The 22,574-nt window shown below is 45.6% G+C and overlaps 1 protein-coding gene across 7 annotated transcripts in view; it reads right to left on the reverse strand.

Moving 5' to 3' along the window:
- Window positions 1-22,574, reverse strand: part of GBF1 (golgi brefeldin A resistant guanine nucleotide exchange factor 1) — a 430,048-nt gene that overhangs the window by 281,227 nt on the left and 126,247 nt on the right. For 6 of the 7 annotated variants that reach the window (XM_078783293.1, XM_078783294.1, XM_078783295.1 and 3 more), the window contains one exon: window positions 13,853-13,984. The exons of the other annotated variant lie outside the window; for it this stretch is intronic. In XM_078783293.1, coding sequence (XP_078639419.1) covers window positions 13,853-13,984 — 132 coding nt within the window. The remainder of the gene's footprint in view (window positions 1-13,852; window positions 13,985-22,574) is intronic. 7 annotated transcript variants of the gene reach the window in all.

A 22,574-nucleotide genomic window follows, 5' to 3' on the forward strand; every position in this document is an offset into this window, starting at 1 on the left:
ACATTGACTGGGAGAAATTTTTGCCCACTCCTCCATGCAGAATTCTTTCAGCTGTGCGATGTTTGAGGGGTTTCTTGCGTGCACAGCTCGTTTCAAATCCCCCCACAACATCTCGATGGGATTTAGATCCGGGCTTTGACTTGGCCATTCCAGAACCCTCCATTTCTTTCTTTTCAGCCATTCCTTGGTGGATTTACTGGTATGTTTAGGGTCATTGTCATGTTGTAAGGTCCACCTTCGGTTGAGCTTCAACTTGCCGACAGATGGCCTCACATTATCCTCAAGCACCGTCTAGTACAATGAAGAATTCATAGTGGATTCTATGATGGTGAGCTGCCCAGGCCCTGATGCAGCAAAGCTGCCCCAAACCATAATATTTCCACCACCATGCTTTACAGTTGGTATCAGGTTCTTGTGGTCAAATGCTGTGTTTGGTTTTCACCAAACATGTCTTCTGGTACTATGGCCAAGTAGCTCTACCTTTGACTCATCTGTCCAGAGCACATTGTTCCAGGAGTGCTGGTCTTTGCCTCGGTGTCCATTGGCAAACTTTAGTCTTGCCCTGATGTTCTTTCTGGACATCAAAGGTTTCCTCCTGGCACACCTCCCATGTAGATCAAATTTGTGCAGCCTCTTTCTAATGGTAGACTCGTGCACTTTGACATCAACAGTGGCAAGAGCTACCTGTAGGTCCCGTGATGACATTCTGGGGTTCTTCGAGACTTCTTTCAGCATCTTGCGGTCTGCTCTTGGGCTGAACTTGCTGGGGCGGCCTGGCCTGAACAAATTGGCAGTTGTTTGGAATCTTCTCCACTTGTAGATGATATTCCTGACAGTCGAATGATTGATTTCAAATTGTTTGGTGATCTTTTTATATCCCTTCCCAGACTCGTAGGCATCCATAACCTTCTTTCTCAAGGCCTCAGAGAGCTCTTGTGATCAACACAACACACTGCAACACTCCACCGATCTGGGCTTTATGGCAGAGTGGCCAGACGGAAGCCAAACAGTTCAATCTTGGTTTCATCAGACCACAGAATCTTGTTTCTCACAGTATGAGAGTCCTTTAGGTGCTTTTTTGCAAACTCCAAGTGGGCTTTCATGTGTCTTTCACTGAGGAGAGGCCTGACTATGTCAATGTGATATTTCAGTTTTTTCTTTTTAATAAATTTGCAAAGCTTTCTAAAATCCTGTTGTCTCTTTGTCATTATGGGGCATTGAGTTCAGATTGATGAGGAAAAAAATTGAATTTAAACGATTTCAGCATAAGGCTGCAACATAACAAAATGTGAAAATAGTGAAGGGGTCTCAATACTTTCTGAATGCACTGTATATATGTATGTATGTATGTATGTATGTATGTATATATATATATATACATACATACATACATACATACATACATATACATACATATACATATTGTTGCGGTTTTGTGTTTTTGCAATAAAGGTTAATTTTCCCCCTCATAGTTTAGTCACACTACAACACGTAGCCTCGCGATAGTTCAGTTATTTCATAGTAAATGTAAGCATAGTCCTTTTCCTGTGTTAGTTTTGCGTTGAGTAGAATAATGAGAGTTAGGTCCCTTTCATTGCTTTATGCCGCCTCGATACTTTGGCTTTGGGGTGAAATGCCACGAGGTAGGCCTGGACAAGTCGAGGCAAGACCGAAGGAAGGCGGAGAAGCTGACGGTAAGAGCGAGTCGCCAATCAGGGCTCGAAGGGAGTGGCTTAGCACTGCGTCAAAAGGCGTGGTTAGAACATTCGAGCGAGTTAAGGGGGTTGGCAATATAACCCGTTGCGCAAAGCCCCCCACCTCAGTTCTGAGTGAGGTGCGCTGAACCAAAGAGAAGAGAAAGAGGGTTCAAGAGTTGAGAGAGAGAGAGAGAGAGAGAGAGAGAGAGAGAGAGAAGACGCGCATGAACCTAGTTATAAGGCGCTCTTACAAACTAAACGCTCGGTTGAGCTTGAGGCAGAACCTCTATCGAGTTAAGCGAGTGAGAGCGCGCCGTTAATTAATCGCGGTGTGAGAAACCGCCAAGCCTGGCGAGAGACGCGTCCATTTTCCCGCCTGCCTGCTCTGCCCTTTGTTCGAGAGACGCGCTGCAAGGATCCCTCCCGCCGCCTGCTTGCCTTCATCGAGGGACGTGCTGTGACAGGGGAGAGCCACGCCGGGCGAAGCTGTTCCTGGATGACCAAGTCGGCGTGTTCAGCGCATGAACATCATCCCTCCTTCATTTCCCCCTGTGAGTGTGAACGGGCCCGTGTCTGGGGATAAGTTAAGACTGTATAAGACTGCTCTGTGTCTCTGCTTTCTACCGATCCTTGTACATAATAGTGTGAATAATTATTAAACCTGTGTTCGTCCTTTTATTCGACCGTCTCGTCCCTTCCATCTATTAACCAAGCGTGGTACGAATAAACCCGCTCGAATCGGGTTCCAATACCAGAGATCTGCATGGACCACGTGGTACGTCATCCGCTCGGACGTACTCAAATTACGCGTGGTTCATGCGAGGCTTGATCCCCGCTTGCGCGGCGATGTGAGTACCTAGGTACGTGCGAGAATTGTCCCGGAACCCTACCCTGCGCGTCTGCCCGGGAGTGGCGATTCAAATCTCGCGGTTCGACAACCCAAAAAGAACAAGGGGCTTAATCTCCCCTTGGTAAGGGCAGGAGGGTCGCGTGAAAACCATAACATTTGGTGTCAGGAGTGGAATTGGACCTGGAGTGCGCTTCACACACTCAAAATTACAAGCGGACGAAATTTAGTTTAAGAATCAAATTTATATTCGTACCATGGCTAGCCAAGGTGGTCGAATGCCGGTGGGGGTAGCTAATAAGGAGGAATTGATGACCCAGGACCAACAGGAAGGGTTGGTGGTAATGGAGGAAGCCGAAGAAGGGGTGGCAGCAGGGCTAGAAAATGGCGGCGCCTCGCACGTGGCGGCGGAAGCCGAGCCCGCGGTGTCAGGGGACTTAGACCTATTTATGGCACAAATGAGGACATTTCTGATCAAGTGGGATGAAGAAATCAAAAAGGATACCCAGGGGGACAAACCCATCAGGGAAATGAACGAAATGTTTAATCAAATAAATAGAGACATGAAAAAGATAAGGGAGGAATCCAGGTGTGACATGGACACAATGGGGGAGGACATTGGGCACAGGTTGAGCGAGGAGGTCGCAGTGGTACGCTACGAGGTGACGCGGCGTGAGGAACGCGTGGGGAACGAGCTTGAGCCAGGGACAGCCAAGTTGACCGGGGATAATGAAGTCGCGACACGGAGTATAGAGGAACCAACGAGGGTTGAATCGGAAAAAGAAATTTTATGGGCGCCGACAGTCGAGGTAGAAAAAGAAATAATTGAAATTGAAGAGACGGGAGAGAAAGTAAATAAATCGCGGGAGAAAGTAATGGAATCCGCACAAAGTCTGCATTTACACCGTGATGCCGTGCTTGCTAACGAAATAAAAAGTTTGCAGGTGCTGGCGGAAAAGGAGGTCCCCAAGGTGAGTAGAAATAATGGCGCGAATGTGTTTGGCGTGAAAGGGTTTTTGGCGCGCTTGGGACAGAGACGAGACCCGGGCGGTCGCGGAAGGTCCATTGCGCAGTGTACGAGGGCGACTGGCGCGAAGTACGAGAGAGAGTGTGCGCCGAAGTGTGTGAGAGAAAAGTGTGTGCCAGAGTGTGCGATGATTGGGTGTGTAACAGGAGAGTGCACACCCGAGGGTGTTACAGAGTGTGAGGGAGAATGCACACCGGACTGTGTGCGGGGAGAGTGTGTTGCAGAGTGTGTGCAGGAGTGCACACCCGGGGGGGGGGGGGGTTACGGAGTGTGTAACAGAAAATTGTGCGGTAAAGGAGTGTGTGGAGGAAAGGTGCACACCTGAGTGCATAGAAGAAGAGTGTGTACTGATGTGTGTGGAAGGCGTGAGTGCGCCTAGGGGTGCAGGTACGAGTACGGAGTGTGAGAGAGGATGCACACCAGACTGTGTGCGGGAAAAGTGTGCGGTAGCGGAGTGTATAGGAGGCGCGGGGAAGCCTGGGTGTGCGAGTGCGGAGTGGGTCGCGAGGTGTGAGGACGCGGCTCAAGCATCGACACCGACCGGGGTAGCGTTTAGCGGGACGGATAGCGAACGTGAGCCCCCGGTGAGTTGTGTGCAGCAGGGACCGGTTGGGATTGGTGCCGCGGCGGTTTCACAAGGACCGCCGTGCACGACCCGTGCCGGCCCCCCGCACTGTATGGTTGGTGCCGTGCCATGGCGGAAAAGGCAATCGGCGAGGTTCAAGGGGAGGTAGGAGATTTCGGAGCCGCGCACCTTGGCGGGTGCGGTGCTCCGACCATGGTCGGTTGGGGTCATCATGCGTGGGACCGCGAGGCCCCGCGCAAGGATGGGGCCCTGAGCCTCGGCCCGTCCATACCACCTCCCCCTTTGGATCGAAAATGCCGGACGGACACCCCATACAGGAGACCAACCACCCGAATGGATCGCTCGGCCCTGCAAGGTCGAGCCGTGACAATGTATATCCACATGAAGAGGCTCGTAGAGTGTAGAGGACTGATGAGGATAGTGTACCCTACGTGGAGGAATGGTAGTGTTACCATTCCCCACCCCGGGCCAATGAGCATTAGTTTAGGGGGATGGCAGTGATAGGCACATGGGGGTGCCAGCGATGGTTACCTCCATGGGGCACCGAAGCTAGCCGTGGGAGGGCGAGGATAATGTTAGGGATCTAGCAGACTGTAGAGACAAGATTTAAGTAGTGACACCTGTACTGTAGTGGGGACGTAGACAGTTTAGGTGGTTGGTAATGACGAAGGGAGTGCTTAGTGTGACGGGACGACGGGGAAGCACGAGTCCTAGCGGAAATTAGTCAGCTAGATGATGATGTGTGTGTGTGTGAGGAATTGTGTTGAGATAAAAGGAATTGCGTTTGAGGTGTGTGAGCACAAAAGGTGTGCAAGATATTTGGTGTGTGAAAGTAGTGGTGAGTGGAAATAATTGGTGTGCGAATAAGTGGTGTGGAATGCTTGGGGTGGGAATAAAAGGTGTGGAATGCATGGTGTGAAGGAGTGAATGGGGGGAAGTGGAACCCATTCACAGACGCCCGGGGGGGGGGGGGGGGGGTAGTGTAAAGCCAGGTAGAGGGCATCTAGGCAAAATTTGTATGGATATTGACACCTGTGGTGCGGGTAGTAGCAAGTAGTGCTTTGTAGGGTGCGTGAGTATGTGGAATGGATGGGTGTGTGGTTTAATTGGTGCGTATGGTTATTGTGGCACTCCGCCATTGGTAGTTTGTCGGCCAGGTGAGGCCGCAGGTAGGCTCTGGGAGCCAGTTAGGGTAGTTGTGAGTGGGGCCCGAGGATCCAAAGGAAGGACCTGGGTTGCCCAATGCCAAGGTGGGCATCAGGGTGTAAAGAGCCAGGAAGGGCCTTCCCCAGTTTAGGTAGTCGCAGGAGCAGGTAAGCTCGGGTGGCGACTTCAGTGGCGGAGGTGCACGGGTAGGTAGACCTGCTAGTGGAGCCACACGACCCAGCCCCGAAATTGTGCTAAGGCACAGAGTGAAAATTTGAGGGAGTGAGACCCAAATTTCAAGGGCACCACAGGGTGGACAATGGGAATTTGGGTTTTTAGAACCACATAGTTTAAAGAGGCCGATTGGCAGGGTACGACCCCGGGTAGTTTAAAAGTAAATGTCAGTAGTGTAGTTAGGAAGAGAAATCCCTTCGCACCATCCACAGCCAATCACCGAGGAGGACGAAGCTCCACACCAAGACTCTGAACGATTGAGACGTAAGACGCATCGTGACGTGATGAGACATTGTGTTTGTTCCATTCCTTCCTTCATGGGAGGGATTGGGAGACGAATTTGAAATAGAGGGGGATATGGGAGACAAGACGAAGAGACGAATTGTAAATACAAGGAGGGCTAGGGTGGTGTAAGCCGACGATGGGAATACGAACGGTTAGGGACGAGCCTGCTCTGCTCGCTCTTCTGCGCCCCTCGTATTGCATTATCTTGTTTTGCTGTGTGCCGTTGCGCCCTTTCCGCTTTGCTGGTCGTGCTTTGTCTCTCCCCCCACCCCAGGACCATTTTGGAGGTGGGACTGTGCAGCACCATCGACCTGTGCAGCATTCATTGCTGCACCTTGTCACATCTGTGCAGCATCCCTGCTGCACTTTGTTACATCTGTGCAGCTGAACTGCGCAGCACTTTGCTGCCATATCCTTTTGTTATAACTTTGCTGCACCTGTGCAGCACTTTGCTGCCACAAACACTTTGCTGCACCTTATACACTTATGGACCACAGGTTTTGTGGCCTTGCACCTCTGCTGTGCAGCACCTTGCTGCAAATTCATCTTGCATCTTCAGACCACTTGTTTTGAGTGGCATGAATGTCACGCAGTTGGACCACATAGGGTTGGCCCTGCTTGGCAATGAAATAAAATGAAGCATATTGTTGTGCATTTTTATTATGGTGTGCTAGGGACGATAAGATTTGTAAGTTTAGTTAGCCCTGAAGAGCAGGAATGGCCTGTATGCCGGTCCGGGGGCTAGCCGGTTTGATAGGCACACAGAAGAAGCAAGAAGCAAGATGCAAGAAGCAAGCAGCAAATGTGATGATTTTGAGTGTGTTGGTGTTTTGCTGTGCTTTCTCTCCCCTCCAATCTTCTCTTCAAAAAGGACAGGTCCTGGGTCATAGAATTGTAAATAAATTAAGTTTTTTTGTGCTTGTAAATATAAAATGCTGCCCCCGGCTATGTGTTTAGTTTGACAAATTCCACAATTCGGTTACTTGTGGGCGTGATTCTGTTAGATAGCTACTCAAAGCAATAGGGGCATGACACGGTCACGGTCGTCCGAGCCGGCATCGTCGTCATGTTTCGCCGTTGCCACGTTGCGTTGGTTGTTTTACACAGTAAAGGAATAATCACAAAAATAACAGCAAAAGGCAAAGCAAGCACGCGACCACAGCACAGGACAAAATGCATATGGCGTCGCCTTTGTTTTGAATGAGAACCAGCAGCTACGCGTACGTATACGTACATTTTTTTATATATTTTAATGTGCTTTTTATTGTATTTTAAATTGTTTTTTTTAGCTTCTTTTATTGTTAATTTTTATGTACTATTTTATTGATTTTAAATATATTTTTTTCACGTCCTCCTATTATGATGTCGGAGTATGTAAAGTCGCACATAATGACGATCGCTGAACTGAAATTTACTCTAGAAGAGTGGCGTAAAGTCGGATTTGACGTAGGTCGAAATGGCGTAAAACGGGGTATTGCTGTATATATGTATTTATATATATATACACAGACTTGGCATTTAATATGGAATATTTTTTTTGTGGGAGTGAACTTACTTTTCAAGATGACTTAGAACCAAAAGTTCATTGAATTATGTTCAAATTATTCCAGATTTTGTTAATGTGACCTTTAAAAGAAACAAAAACCACATTTGACATTTCGAAGCAAATAAATTGATCCTTGAAAGTGATGTAAACTGATATCGAACTCAATTCAAGGACAGTACTGTGTTAAACTTCTGTACGTTTTCCAGAAGTATCTCTTTATTTTACACATGAGCCAAATTTTTTTTCAACAAAAACAAAAGTTAAATCATGACTGGGATTACGGACAGTAAAATTACAGTTCAGTACTTCGTGTAACCCCCACGAGCATTCAGGAGAGCACGTACACGTCGAGGCATGCTGTTCACGAGATTTGCCAAGGTTTGGACAGGAATCGCTTGCCTTGCAGTGACAATAGCCTGCTGCAATTCACGCACAGTGGTGGGCTGCTGGACCAAGTTGTCGATTTGACGCGTTAATTCTGCCCACAAGTTCTCTATCGGATTCATATCCGGGGACATGGCAGGCCACTCCATATGCTCGACACCGTGGTCAACAAGAAAGTGTTGGATCATGCGAGCACGATGAGGCCGTGCATTTGAATCTTGGAAGACAAAGTTTCCTCGAAAGGCTGCACGAGCAAATGGAAGCAATGTTTCTTCCAGAATGGCCCTGTTCATGAACTGGTTCAGGTTTCCATTCAGAACAACCAGGTCAGTTTTGCCCCCTGAATGAAAAGCAGCCCAAACGGTCACCCCACCACCTCCAGCTTGGACTCTTGGCACTATACAATCTTCGTTGTAGGCTTCATGCACTTGTCTGCATACTCGGACGCGGCCATCTTGACGATAGACCAGAAATCTAGACTCGTCACTGAAGGTCAAGTGATTCCAGTGTCCTGGCTGCCATTGACGGTGCTCTCTGGCCCATTGCAATCGGCGCTAGCTGTGTTGTCTGGTCAGGCATGGCTTTCTCAGAGGATGCCTGGCACGATAGCCTCCTTGAACCATTCGTTGGTTGACTAGCCTTCTGGATACAGGCACATTTGTCAGTTGCTGCCACTCAGCCCTCAGCCGATTAGCTGACTTGGTACGGCCATTGCAGACTAACCGGTGCAGCTGGTGATCATCTCTCCTTGTGATTCTGCGGGGACGTCCTGGCCTCGGTATTGGAGTAGGGACACCTCTCTGAGCATTTAGTTTCAGGATCTTTGACACCTGACCTTGAGTGATGCCATACTGCCAAGCAATAGCACGCTGTTTCATGCCGGAATTTCGTAAAGCCACCACTCCATGACAAACAGCATTGTCAAGTTGACGGACCATCTCCAGAGGAAGCGGCAATAACTTTTGTAGACGTGCAGCAGTTGTTTTCCACTAATACAGAACCAACAACCCTTATATACCCGATTGTGAAGCCAATCGTCAAATGTACCTGTCCTTACATTTTGTCATGCCACCTGTGATATTATCCTGTTATTGACTTCTTGCTGCGAAAGACAATCAGTGACATGGTTCTTTTGACAAAGAGATCACCGAAGCATAAAATAAACTCACCAGATTGATATACTGAGTTCAGAAAGTAAACCCAAGTCAAGAATAAAAAAAATATTCCATATTAAATGCCAAGTCTGTATATATAATATATATATATATTGCTACAGTTTTGAGGTTTGTAAAGTGAGCCTAATAAAGGTTAAAGTTTGCCCCCCATAGATAGTCACACAAGCAACATATGGCCTCATTTGTAGTATAGTTATTTCTTAGTATGTGTGAGAATAGGCCCTTTCCAGTGTTAGTTCTGCGTTGTGTAAAGCCAGGAAAATAGGCCCTACTGCCACCGATCACCCTACGTCCGTAACCTCAATACAGTTTGTTAACGTTAGTTCATTTTTTTTTTTTTTTTTAACGTTAGTTCATTTTGGGCGAGTTAGCACGAGGGAGGCGGAGGAGGATCGGGGCGGAGTCGAGGCGGAGCGGCAGAAGCGATGACGGTAAGCATGAGCCGCCAATCAGAGCTCAGAGGTGGTGGCATCAGAGGGCGTGGTGAGAAGAGTCTGGAAAGTTCCAGAAGGTTCGCGGGGCGTGCCTATATAACCCGCTGCGCAAAGCCCTCGACAGGACTGAAGCGGAGGACTAGCGCTGGAGAACCCAAAGGACTTGCATCGGGGAGCTTGCGATAACAGGACTGCAGCAGAGAGATAAAGGACTGAAGCCAAAGGACTGCAGCAGAGAGATACAGGACTGAAGCCAAAGGACTGCAGCAGAGAGATAAAGGACTGAAGTGGAGGACTAGCGCTGGAGAACCCAAAAGACTTGCTGGGAGAGAGAACGAGATTAAAGTGAACTTACAGCCAGAACGTGCGGTGCTTGATGAGCTTGATGCGCCTTGCCACAATTGCATGAGAACGGCTGAGTAACCGCCCTTTGCCGTAAAAGACCGCCCTTTGCCGTAAAAGTTCCCCCTTGCCGTTCCGCCCGATATATCGCCTTTGTCCGAGAGACGCACTACGAGTCCCTGTCTTCGCCAATCACCATCTTCGCGGGACGCACGTGGACCATGGAGAGCTGGACGGGGCCGAGCCTGGATGACCACATCGGCGCGTTGGTGAACATCGGCATCTGCAATCCCCTGTGCGAGTGTGAGTGAGACGGGCCCGTTGTCCAGGGATAAGTAAGACTGTCTAAGCTTGCTCTGTGTCTCTTCGTCCTGAACTGTAAATACGTGTGGGAATCATTAAACCCATCTGTTCTTCCTTTCTTCTTGATTCGATCGTTCCCGTGATTTCTCCATTTGACTAAGTGTGGCACGAATAGAACCGCGTAAATCTGGGTCCATTACTTGAGACTGCGCGGATCACGTGTACGCAAACCGCTCGGCGTACTCCAACCTCACGTGGTTCGTGCGAGGCTTGCTACCTCGTTTCCGTGGCAGCACGAGTACTTAGGTACGAGCGAGAATTTGGTCCTGAAACCCTATTTTGCGCTCGCCCGGAAAGGACGTAATAAGTCTCGGTTCCGCCAGGCCAGTAAAGACAAGGGGATTAATCCCCCCTTGATAAGGGGAGAAGGCCCAGGAGAGAACCGCAACAATTGGTGTCAGGAGTGGGATAGGACCCGAAGTGCGCTTAACGCACTCCAAAATTACGAGCGACCGAAATTTAGTTTTTAAAATCCAAAATTGTATTCGTGCCATGGTTAGCCAAAGCGGTCGAATGCCGGTGGGGGTAGATAAGGTAAAATTAATGACCCAGGACCGAGAGGGACAGTTGGTAGTAATGGAAGCAGAAAAGGGTGCGGCAGCTGGCAAAGAAAATGGTGGCACCTCGCACATGGTGGCGAGGGCAGAGCCCGCAGCGCCAATAGATATGGGCCTTTTTACGATGAAACTCAGGGCGTATATGGGAGAACTGGGTAAAGTGACTGCAAAAATGGATGCCCAGAGTGACAAATCCACCCAGGAGATGAAAGATGGGTTATTGGGGCTGGAAAACAACATGGGTGGCCAATAGTGTAAAATATGTGGTTGGAGACGAGGTATTTTTCTCATATGGTCAGGGAAAGTTTTTTTTTTTTTCAAGCAGTGAAACAAAGGTTTTGTTCATGGTATAATTCGCATTATACTTCACTTTCTCCTCTAACTGCTATCTTCAACATATCCTTCTCCTTTGGTTGCCTCCAATCTGTGGATAATTCCACAAACATCATTCATATTCACAACGAGAATGGCACTCAGTGGAGAGCATACTCCGCCTGGTTGGCCATATCACTCAATTGCAAAGAATCACTAAAAACATTCTACTAGCTGGATCTGAATCTTCAGCAAAAATGAATCCATTATTCCTTGTCACACATACTACCTGCCCAACAAGTTTCATCCAAATCCATCCATAAATTTTTGAGATATCCTGCTGTGTATCGTTTTTTTTCTTCACCCAATGGTGAAGAATAACTTAAAAATTTAATATTTCTCATATCCAAATCCATACTCAGATCTTCACCAAAATCGAATCATTTCGTCCTTGTCACATACGCTACACCTCTGCCAAATTTCGTCCAAATCCGTCCACAACTTTTTGAGACATCTTGTTCACAAACGGACAGACAAACAAACAAACAAAGTCAGACAGGGTGAAAACATAACCTCCCTCCACCTCCGGTGGCAAAGGTAACAAGGGTGTATAGACAGATACTCTTAACTATAGAGCAGTAAGCTTAGTTCAAATCACAAGAAAAGTCTGGAATCCATCATCACTGGTGACGTCAAGTTTTTCAACTTTTCAAACAGCCTCATCTCTTACTATCAGTTTGGATTCTGTCCCCAGTCACTCAACTATGACAACACTGCTGCTTCTCTCTCAACAACAGAAATAGGCCCTCAATCTTAAACAAGAGGTCAGGTAAGTCTCCCTGGAAACATCGCAGACATTCGACAAAGTCTGGCATCCTCCTCTGCTTACGAAGCATCAAAACTGTGGCATACAGGGTTGCATTCAAATCTGGCTTTTTGACTTTCTCCACTCACACAGTCGACATGTTGCTATAAATTCCTCAATCTCCTCGTGGAGTAACTGAAGGTAGGTCCATCCTTGGGGACCATTCTTGTTCCTGATCTATATTCATAAAGCATATAAGGAAAAACATATTTTACACTGCCAAAATAATTTTCTTAGTAAGAAAACTTTTTCTTAAAATAAGAAACATTTTCTTGAAACACGAATTCTCATGGTTATCTTATTTCAAGAAAATCTTCCACATTTTAAGAATACACTTTCTTACAAATAATTTTTTTTTGTCAGTGTAGTCACCGATTTCAGAACAATTTGATTGATTTAGTCCGGCAGCTAAGCTAAATATAGCATAACAATTGTGCATTTTGTGAGGAAAGCACCAAATTTGGCACACTAGTAGACTATCATATTATGAAAAGATCTGGATATTGGGCCATCTCAGATTCAGAGATTTGATTTTTGCAAGATTTGCAGATTTGGAGGTGTTGGGAGAGTGAGGGGGGGAGGGGGGAGAGTGGAGCGGGGGGAGGTTACCACCCAAAATTCGGATTCCTACTAATCCCTTATTTGCCAACCAACATCTGAAACCAGATACAGTCCTTCTACTTGATGGCCGACACAATCACGCAGGCTTTGATTTTTCGATTTTAGCCGCGTCGCAGACGCTGGTCATAGAGTGCCCTCTGCTGTTGTTGTTGTTCTTCTTCTTGTTCTTCTTATTCTTGTTCTTGCAGAGAAGACAAAACCTCAAAGCTCCACCCATTCTGGGAACCATAGCTCCACCCATTCTGGGAGAGGCTTCATATAAACAAATATCCACCATTTTATTAACTCGCATAGCTTTGAGGCCTGTTTTGTAGGCCCGTGGTGTCTTCCTCTCTCAGACAGTTTTATTTCAAATCAAATTCGATATATCATTTCATTTTTCACAGTCGCTAACATAGTTTTAGACTCGGTTGAAAAAAAACGGGAAGAAAATCCGATGAAAGTTGCCCTTTATAGAACGAAATGAATTCTCAAAGGCCTGTAACTTCAAGTCCATTGAGATTTATTTTTTTTATCGCGGCATGGTCAGTCATACACCGCCCGAAATAACAGACGGGAAAATGCCGAGATATATTAAAAATTCGTCCATTTGATGACAATCGTCACGATGAAATATTTAATTTATACGTCGTCACAATAATGTGGAGAGAGGAGCATAGCTTCGTTCACGTGTCGCCACATACGGGAAATTGCCGACATATATATTTTTTAAATCGCGGCATGGTCAGTCATACACCGCCTGAAATAACAGACGGGAAAATGCCGAGATATATTAAAAATTCGTCGCCACACACGGGAAATTGCCGAGATATATTTTCACTTTGCACAAAAATAACATCAAGTAATCGAATCAATAGGAATGTCCTGTGCCTATAACATCGACGTTATAGGCACAGCTGCATCTAGGCATTGTGTAACATCGACGCGGCTTTTGTTTAATTAAAACTTTTTGTACTTGTTGAATAATGGGAGCTCCCAGGAGGGGTTACCCCATGAAATTTCAGATCTCTACTTGTCCTTTATTTACCAACCGATTGCTCTGAAACCTGATACAGCCCCTCTACTCGATGATCTGCTGGATCGCTCGGTCTTTTAGATTTTTCGATATCTGATCAGGGGCTCCTGAGGGGGGTTCCCCCAAATCAGCAGAGGTCTGAACTACAACCTCGAGAGATGACAGTCAGCCCATTCGGGGCTATTTATTTGAACATGATAAAATTAATTTAGTCAATTGACATGACCATACAATTTCATTCATTGTTTAAAAATGTTTCCAGTTGTGTCAAAATTTAAACTGTTGGTCAGTCAGCTTTCAAGAAAGCCAAATTAATAAAGAGGCAGTGCACACACGTCACTATATTTACATTTCCCACTGAGTTTGGCTGGTAACAATGACAGATCATAAATCACCAGCAGGTAGCATGTACTCACCAATAAGGCCATAAGAAAGAAACTTGTTGATCGTGGAGAGAGCGAGTCCAGTAATCGGTCCTGTTGTATCCTCAGAGCGAATCACTTCCAAAAATGGCCGCAAAAAACAGTTAGCCTCGATCTCTTTCAGATCTGTGAGGTGAAAATCATACCACAGGTAATAAGGCCACATCTTGACCTTTCAAATGTCAAACATCAATTAAATGCATGAAGGTAAGCTCCCTGCAATTAAATTGGAGAACAACTCATGGCATGTTAAAATCAAGATTAACTTTTGAAACAAGCAAGCACCGACCTAGGATTTATTATGAGATCCACAAAACCAGAACATGAAAAAGGCATTAACAATGTCATGAAACACAATGTGGGATGTGATTTGAGTTTAGGACACATGGGGTAGAGGTAGAGATTCAAAACTTTGAAATAGTGGAGCATCTGTGCTGGTGATTCAAAAATGCCTTCAATAATATCATTCAGAATATGCTTCAAACCAAACAAATAACGGGAGCAAAAAAATGGTGAACTGTATTTTACTTCACAAGTAAAGTCACGGATCCTAAACATATTGTTGCGAAAATGTTTTATCATGTATTAATGCGAGATTAAATTGCATTATTTATGTCATGATGATTTCAATTAATGACGAAAATATTACAATACTGAGCTATGTAGGGTGAGTTTTAGATGTTTTATGCAGGTGGTATTATTATTTTTTTGTTAGGAATTTATTCCAGATCTTACAGTGTGTACCGTGGATAAGAATAGGTACGCCGTATCCCTGCGTGTCATAAGACGCGACTAAGAGGGTTGGCGTCAGGAAGGGCATCCGGCCATAAAAACATTGCCTCAAAAAGAGAACCATGACAATTACAACTACATATGGGCAGGGTACAGCCCGAAGTGGAGATCATTTTCTGAGGTTTGGGACATGGAATGTAGGGACAATGACAGGGAGATCAGGAGAAGTGGTGGAAGTATTGGTCAGAAGAAGAGTGGACATATGTTGTGTGCAAGAGACGAGATGGAAGGGAAGTGGTGTGAGAATGGTGAAGGGTAGGCAGGGACAGAAATACAAGTTTGTGTGGCAAGGGTGCCTGGTGGGCATGAATGGTGTTGGTGTCCTGTTTTCTGAGGAGTTTGTAGACAGTGTGGTGAGTGTGACTAGAGTGAGTGATAGGTTGATGATGGTGAAAATGATGATTGGAAAGTTCTTGGTGAACGTCATCTCGGGATATGCTCCGCAGGTTGGTCGAAGCGATGAAGAGAAGGACAAGTTCTGGTGTGCGATAGAGAAGCTGATGGAAAACGTGAAAGATGAGGAAGTTGTTGTGGTAGGAGGAGACCTAAATGGACATGTGGGAAGGAGTATGGATGGTTTTGACGGAGTTCATGGGGGTTACGGATATGGTGTGAGAAATGGAGAAGGTGAAAGGATTTTGGAGTTTGCTGATGGAGCTGATTTGTTGATTTGTAATACTCAGTTCCAGAAAGAGGATAATAAGCTTGTTACATACACGTCAGGTGGGTCGACGACAACCGTTGACTACCTGATGGTGCGTAGGCGAGATAGGGGGCACCTCCGGGACACAAAGGTGATCCCGGGGGAGGAGGCTGTTTCACAGCACCACTTGGTTGTCTGCGACGTAAGGGTGAAAGGTGCAAGGAGAGCTCGGCGGGTGAAGTACCAACCGAGAATGAAGGTGTGGAGGTTGAAAGAGGTGACAGTAAGGGAGGCATTAAAAGAGAGGCTAAGTAGGGTCGAGGATGATGTGGTTGAGCTTGAAAGTGGTTGGATGTCAATGAAAGCTAGTCTGTTGGGAGCCGTTGGTGAGGTATGTGGATGGACAAAACGACCACCGAGGCACTCGGAAACATGGTGGTGGGATGATGAAGGTGGAAAGAGGATTGACGAGAAGAGGAAGAAGTTCAAGGAGTGGCAGAAGGCGAAGGGTACGGGAGCAGAAACAGCAGAGCATGAAAGTTATAAGGCAGCCAGGAAGGCTGCAAAGAAAGAGGTAGCAAAGGCGCAGGAGGCATGCAGGAAAATGTTCGGAGAACGCTTGGATTCGGAAGAGGGTCAGAAAGCAGTATTCAGGATTGCAAAGCAGATAGCGAAAGAGAGGTGTGATGTGATGGGGGTGAGTTGCTTGAAGGATGAAGTGGGACAAATCATTGTCGACCCAGATGGAATTAAAGGAAGATGGAAAATATATATGGAAATGCTGTTGAATACAGAAAATGAATGGGATGGCAACATAGAGAGTAACCCAGTTTTAGGACCGGCAGAGAAGATAACTGAGAAGGAAGTTGAGGAAGCGATAAAAGCAATAAAATAAAATAAAAAGCGGGAGGGCCGACGGGAGTTGTGGGAGATATGTTGAAGGCAGCAGGAAGTTGCGGTGTGAAGAGAATGACAGAGATCTGTAATCTGGTGGTGAAAGAAGGCCGCATTCCAGTGGATTGGGAACCGAGTACGCTCGTCCCTCTATACAAGGGGAAAGGTGACCCTCTGGAGTGTGGCTCGTACCGAGCGATAAAGTTATTGGAGCATGGAATGAAGGTATTGGAAAGGGTGTTGGAGAGGAGGATAAGGTAGAAAGTGAAGATCGACGAAATGCAGTTTGGATTCATGCCAGGAAGAGGAACGACAGACGCGCTTTTCATTGTGAGGCAGTTGCAGGAGAAGTACATGGAGAAGAGGAAGAAGTTGTTTCTTGGGTTTGTTGATCTGGAGAAAGCATTCGATCGGGTTCCACGCAAAGTATTGACATGGGCATTGAGGAAGTTAGGAGTGGAGGAATGGTTGATCAGAGTAGTGATGGCAATGTACAAAAGAGCACGCACAGCTGTAAGGACGAAGGACGGGAACAGTGGTGAGTTTGAGGTGAAGGTGGGAGTGCATCAGGGGTCGGTACTAAGTCCACTACTATTTGTAGCTGTGATGGAGGTGCTGGCTCAGAGCGTAAAGGAGGGTTTACCGTGGGAGTTGTTGTATGCAGATGATCTGGTGTTGATTGCGGAAAGTATGGATGGACTGAAGGAAAAGATGAACACATGGAAGGAATGTATGGAGACAAAAGGTCTGAAGGTGAATATCGGAAAGACGAAGGTGAAGGCAAGTGGTAAAGCATGTGGTGAGGTGGAAAGAACTGGGAAGTGGCCACGTGCTGTGTATAGGAAGGGTGTCGGAGTGAACTCCATTCAGTGCACAATGTGCGCTGAGTGGGTTCATCAAAAATGTAGTGGTCTGAGAGGGTCATTAACCAGTGTGGCAGCTACATTCAAATGTAAGGTGTGCACAGAGGGAGCTGCAGATGGAGGAAATGTTGAGTTGGATCTTGGAGACGGCGTGAAGCTGGAAGGTGTGAAAACATTTTGCTACCTCGGAGACATGCTGAATGGAGAAGGTGGATCAGACTCGGCAACGGTTGCTCGAGTGAGATGTGCATGGAAGAAGTTTCGGGAATTGAGTGGCGTGCTGATGATGAGGGGAGTGTCGTTGAAGCTGAAGGGAAAGGTGTATGCTGCATGTGTGAGAAGTGTTATGATTTATGGGAGCGAGACATGGGTAATGAACGTAGAGCAGCAAGGAAGGTTGGAAAGGGTGGAAATGCGAATGGTTCGACGGATGTGCAGAGTATCGTTGAGAGAGAGGAAGACAAATGATGAATTGCGAAAGATGATGGGAATAGAGCCTGTGATTGATGCTGTGAAGAGGAACAGGTTGAGATGGTTTGGTCATGTGTTGAGGAAGGATGAAAGTGACTGGTTGAGAAGAGTGATGGAAATGAATGTAGAAGGAAGTAGAGGACGGGGAAGACCGAGAAAGACTTGGCTAAAGATGGTGGAAGAAGAAATGCAGGCAAGGGGGTTAACAAGGAGAGATGCAGAAAATAGGGCAAAATGGAGCAGATTGTCATGGGGACCGCAAGGCTAACCCCCGCTCTAGCAGGGAAAATGGCCTTTTAAAATGCATGTTGTTACACTGCCACCTTTGCTGACAGATTATGTTGGAGGTACATCAGGACATTTGGGCATGCATTTTAATGGAACACGCAATCGCTGTTTCAAACTGATAGTTACAGTCATGGCCAAAAATATTGGCACCCTTGCAATTTTTTCAAATAATGCACCATTTCTTCCAGAAAATTGTTGAAATTAAAAAACAAAATTGGTATCCACATATGTATTTCTTTGGTTTGCAGTGCAAAAAAAACAAAAACATAGGGGCAATACCACTGGCGCTCACCTGGTAGAATAAACAGTATACTGCACTGACTAAAGGTATTTTAAACCAATTTCAATGGTTGCTAGAAGACAGGGCAGCATGTAGAATCATACCAACATAATCATAAGACCTTAAACAAACAAACAAAATACCTATTTTGGGGGGCATCCCCACCTCCTCGAACCCCAATATACCTCCTAAGACCCCAATTTTTCTAATGCCTTCAACAAACATTGGTACATCATGGGTGAATAAGGTTGTGGTGAAGTTTCATCGAAATTGCGTGTGTAGTTTCTGAGAAGAAAGCAAATACCTATTTTGGGGGACAACCCACCCCCCCCCCCCCCAGTAGACCTCTAAAGGGGCAGATTTTTTTTAATGCCATGAGCAAACTTTAGTCACAACACAACAAATATCATTTGCGCCAAATTTGGTCGTAATCCCATCAGCGGTTTCGGAGAAGAAGTTTCAAGTGTTTACGGACTGATGGAAGGACGGACTGACGGACAACGCACCATCGCATAAGCTCCCCCGAACTTCGTTCCATGTGAGCTAAAAAGGTGAGAAATTACTAAATCCTAGCTTGTTCCACACAGAAATCCTAAAATGGCCCGGACAAGGTTATTGGCACCTTTTAGAAGTTATTAGAAATAATTAGATTTCAAGCAGGTGTTTCACCTTTGGTTTGGATTTGAACTCACCCGTGGTGAGTTGAAGGTGTCCACAACATTTAAAAAATCACCCATTCAACCAGTTTAAATAGAGAAAAGGAGTAATTCTGCTGTTTTTTTTACCCTCGCCTGAGGAGAGGGTATGGCATTTGAGTCCGTTTGTCTGTTTGTCTGTTTGATTGTTTGTTTGTACGCACAGAATAAATACGATTTTCTCTGCAACCGTTGGTCCGACTGACAGCAAATTTTCACCATCCGTGCAACTCCAACTGTAGAATTTTTTTATGATAATTATGACGTCATAGGTCACGTGGTTTGGCTGCCATCTTGGAAAAATCTAAAAACTTTGCACCTTCATTGTAAAGAACTCTCCATGGGGAATAAAATATGTTAATGATGATGACATAGGTGCCTCCATTATGACGTCATCATTTGACAAGTACAAAACTTCATCCGATCAAGATGAAATTTCTTGAGCATAATCTAGGAATAAATTAGTTTAGAAATAAAATAATGAGGACGTCATCGGTCACATGGTTCGGCCGTCATATTTGTTTGAACACAAAAGCCTTAAAAACCACTGAAAATACATCCTGGCGAGGGTTTGCAATCTCTGATTGCTCTTTCTTGTTGTCACTGTGTGTACCGCAATGAGCATGGAGAAAAGAAAGAAAACCAGAGAATTGTATGAGGAGGTCAGACACAAGATTGTAGCCAAGCATGGACAATTTCAAGGCTACAAGTCCATCTCCAGAGACCTTGATGTTCCTGTGTCCACCGTATGCAATGTTATCAAGAAGTTTAAGGCCCATAGCACTGTAGCCAACCTCCCTGGACATGGCCGAAAGAGAAAACTTGATCAAAGATGGCAGCGAAGGATTGTTCGAATGGTGGAGAAAGCACCTCGATCAACTGCCAAACAGATTCAAGCTGACCTTCAGACACAAGGTACAGTTTCAACTCGCACCATCCGTCGCCATCTCAATGAAAGGGGGTTCTATGGTAGGAGACCCAGGAGGACTCCATTGCTGAGAGAGAGACATAAGAAAGCCTGACTGGAGTTTGCCAAAATACACCTGAACAAGCCAAAATCGTTCTGGGAGAATGTCCTGTGGACAGATGAGACAAAATTAGAGCTTTTTGGGAAAGCACATCAGTTAGCTCTTAAACGAGCGTCGATCTTGTATACAAAAGAAAAAAATCTCTATGTCTACAGAAAACAAAATTAAGCCTTCAAAGAAAAGAACACCTTCCCTACAGTCAAACATGGAGAGGAGGTTCAGTGATGTTTTGGGGTTGCTGTGCTGCCTCTCACACTGGGTGCCTTGAATGTGTGCATGGCATCATGAAATCAGGTGATTACCAAGGAATTTGAGCGCAATGTTCAACCCAGTGTCAGAAAGCTGGGTCTCCTTCGAAGGTCATGGGTCTCGCAGCAGGACAATGATCCCAAACACACTTCAAAAAGCACCCAGGAATGAATGGTTCAAGACAAACTGCTGGACTGTTCTGCAGTGGCCAGAAATTAGTCCAAATCTAAATCCCATTGAACACCTCTGGGGAGATCTGAAAACAGCGGTTGGGAGAAGGCACCCTTCAAATCTGGGAGACCTGGAGCAGTTTGCACAAGAAGAGTGGGGAAAACTGCCAGTGGAGAGGTGTAGGAAGATCATTCAAGGGTACTGGAAGCACTTGACTGCAGTTATCTTGTCCAAAGGCTGTGCTACCAAATATTAAGTCTAGGGTGTCAATAATTTTGCCAATCGATTTCTTTTTATTTTCTGATTTAAAAGGATATATTAAGTTCAGAATCAAAAACAAAGGTTCTGTAATATTAACAGTGAAATAATGAATTGTGGAGACCAAATACTTTTGTCAATTTCAACTTATTGTTATGTTTATGGGGGTAGCTCATGATATACATTAGTCCAGGTAGATTGTATAGGTAGTGTGCTCCATATGTCGTGTGCTCCACACACACACACACATATATATATATATATATATATATATATATATATATATATATATATATATATATATATATATATATATATATATACAGTATATATATATATATATACATATATATATATACAGACTTGGCATTTAATATGGATTCTAATTTTTTTTCTTGACTTGGGTTTACTTTCTGAACTCGGTATATCAATCTGGTGAGTTTCATTTACGCTTCGGTGATTTCTTTGTTCAAAGAACCATGTCACTGATTCTCTGTCGCAGCAAGAAGTCAATAACAGGATTATATCACAGGTGGCGTGACAAAATGTACGGACAGGTACATTTGACGATTGGCTTCACAATCGGGTATATAAGGGTTGTTGCGTTCTGTATTAGTGGAAAACAACTGCTGCATGTCTACAAAAGTTATTGCCGCTTCCTCTGGAGATGGTCCGTCAACTTGATAATGCTGTCTGTCATGGAGTGGTGGCTTTACGAAATTCTGGCATGAAACAGCGTGCTATTGCTCGGCAGTATGGCATCACTCAAGGTCAGGTGTCAAAGATCCTGAAACGAAATGCTCAGAGGGGTGTCCCTACTCCAATACCGAGGCCAGGACGTCCACGCAGAACCACAAGGAGAGATGATCGCCAGCTGCACCGGTTAGTCTGCAATGGCCGTACCAAGTCAGCTCATCGGCTTAGGGCTGAGTGGCAGCAACTGACAAATGTGCCTGTATCCAGAAGGCTAGTCAACCAACGACTGGTTCAAGCAGGCTATCGTGCCAGGCGTCCCCTGAGAAAGCCATGCCTGACCAGACAACACAGCCAGCGCCGATTGCAGTGGGCCAGAGAGCACCGTCAATGGCAGCCAGGAGACTGGAATCACGTGACCTTCAGTGACGAGTCTAGATTTCTGGTCTATCGTCAAGATGGCCACGTCCGCATGGGCACACAAGTGCATGAAGCCCACAACGAAGATTGTATAGTGCCAAGAGTCCAAGCTGGAGGTGGTGGGGTGACCGTTTGGGCTGCTTTTCATGCAAGGGGCAAAAATGACCTGGTTGTTCTGAATGGAAACCTGAACCAGTTCAAGTACAGGGTCATTCTGGAAGAAACATTGCTTCCATTTGCTCGTGCAGCCTTTCGAAGAAACTTTGTCTTCCAAGATGACAATGCACGGCCTCATCGTGCTCGCATGATCCAACACTTTCTTGCTGACCGTGGTGTAGAGCATATGGAGTGGCCTGCCATGTCCCCGGATATGAATCCGATTGAGAACTTGTGGGCAGAATTAACGCGTCAAATCGACAACTTGGACCAGCAGCCGACCTCTGTGCGTGAATTGCAGCAGACTATTGTCACTGCATGGCAAGCGATTCCTGTCCAAACCTTGGCAAATCTCGTGAACAGCATGCCTCGACGTGTCTGTGCTCTCCTGAATGCTCGTGGGGGTTACACGAAGTACTGAACTGTAATTTTACTGTCCGTAATCCCAGTCATAATTTAGCTTTTGTTTTTGTTGAAAAAAAGTTTGGCTAATGTGCAAAATAAAGAGATACTTCTGGAAAACGTACATAAGTTTAACACAGTACTGTCCGTGAATTGAGTTCGATATCAGTTTACATCACTTTCAAGGATCAATTTATTTGCTTCGAAATGTCAAATGTGGTTTTTGTTTCTTTTAAAGGTCACATTAACAAAATCTAGAATAATTTCAACATAATTCCAATGAACTTTTGGTTCTAAGTCATCTTGAAAAGGAAGTTCACCCCCACCAAAAAAATATTCCATATTAAATGCCAAGTTTGTATATATAATAATAAAGGAGTCTTATATAGCCCCATCAAGCAGAGTAAACTACC

Source organism: Myxine glutinosa, chromosome 8, assembly GCF_964187855.1.
Source record: "Myxine glutinosa chromosome 8, kmMyxGlut1.1, whole genome shotgun sequence".
Lineage (NCBI taxonomy): Eukaryota > Metazoa > Chordata > Myxini > Myxiniformes > Myxinidae > Myxine > Myxine glutinosa.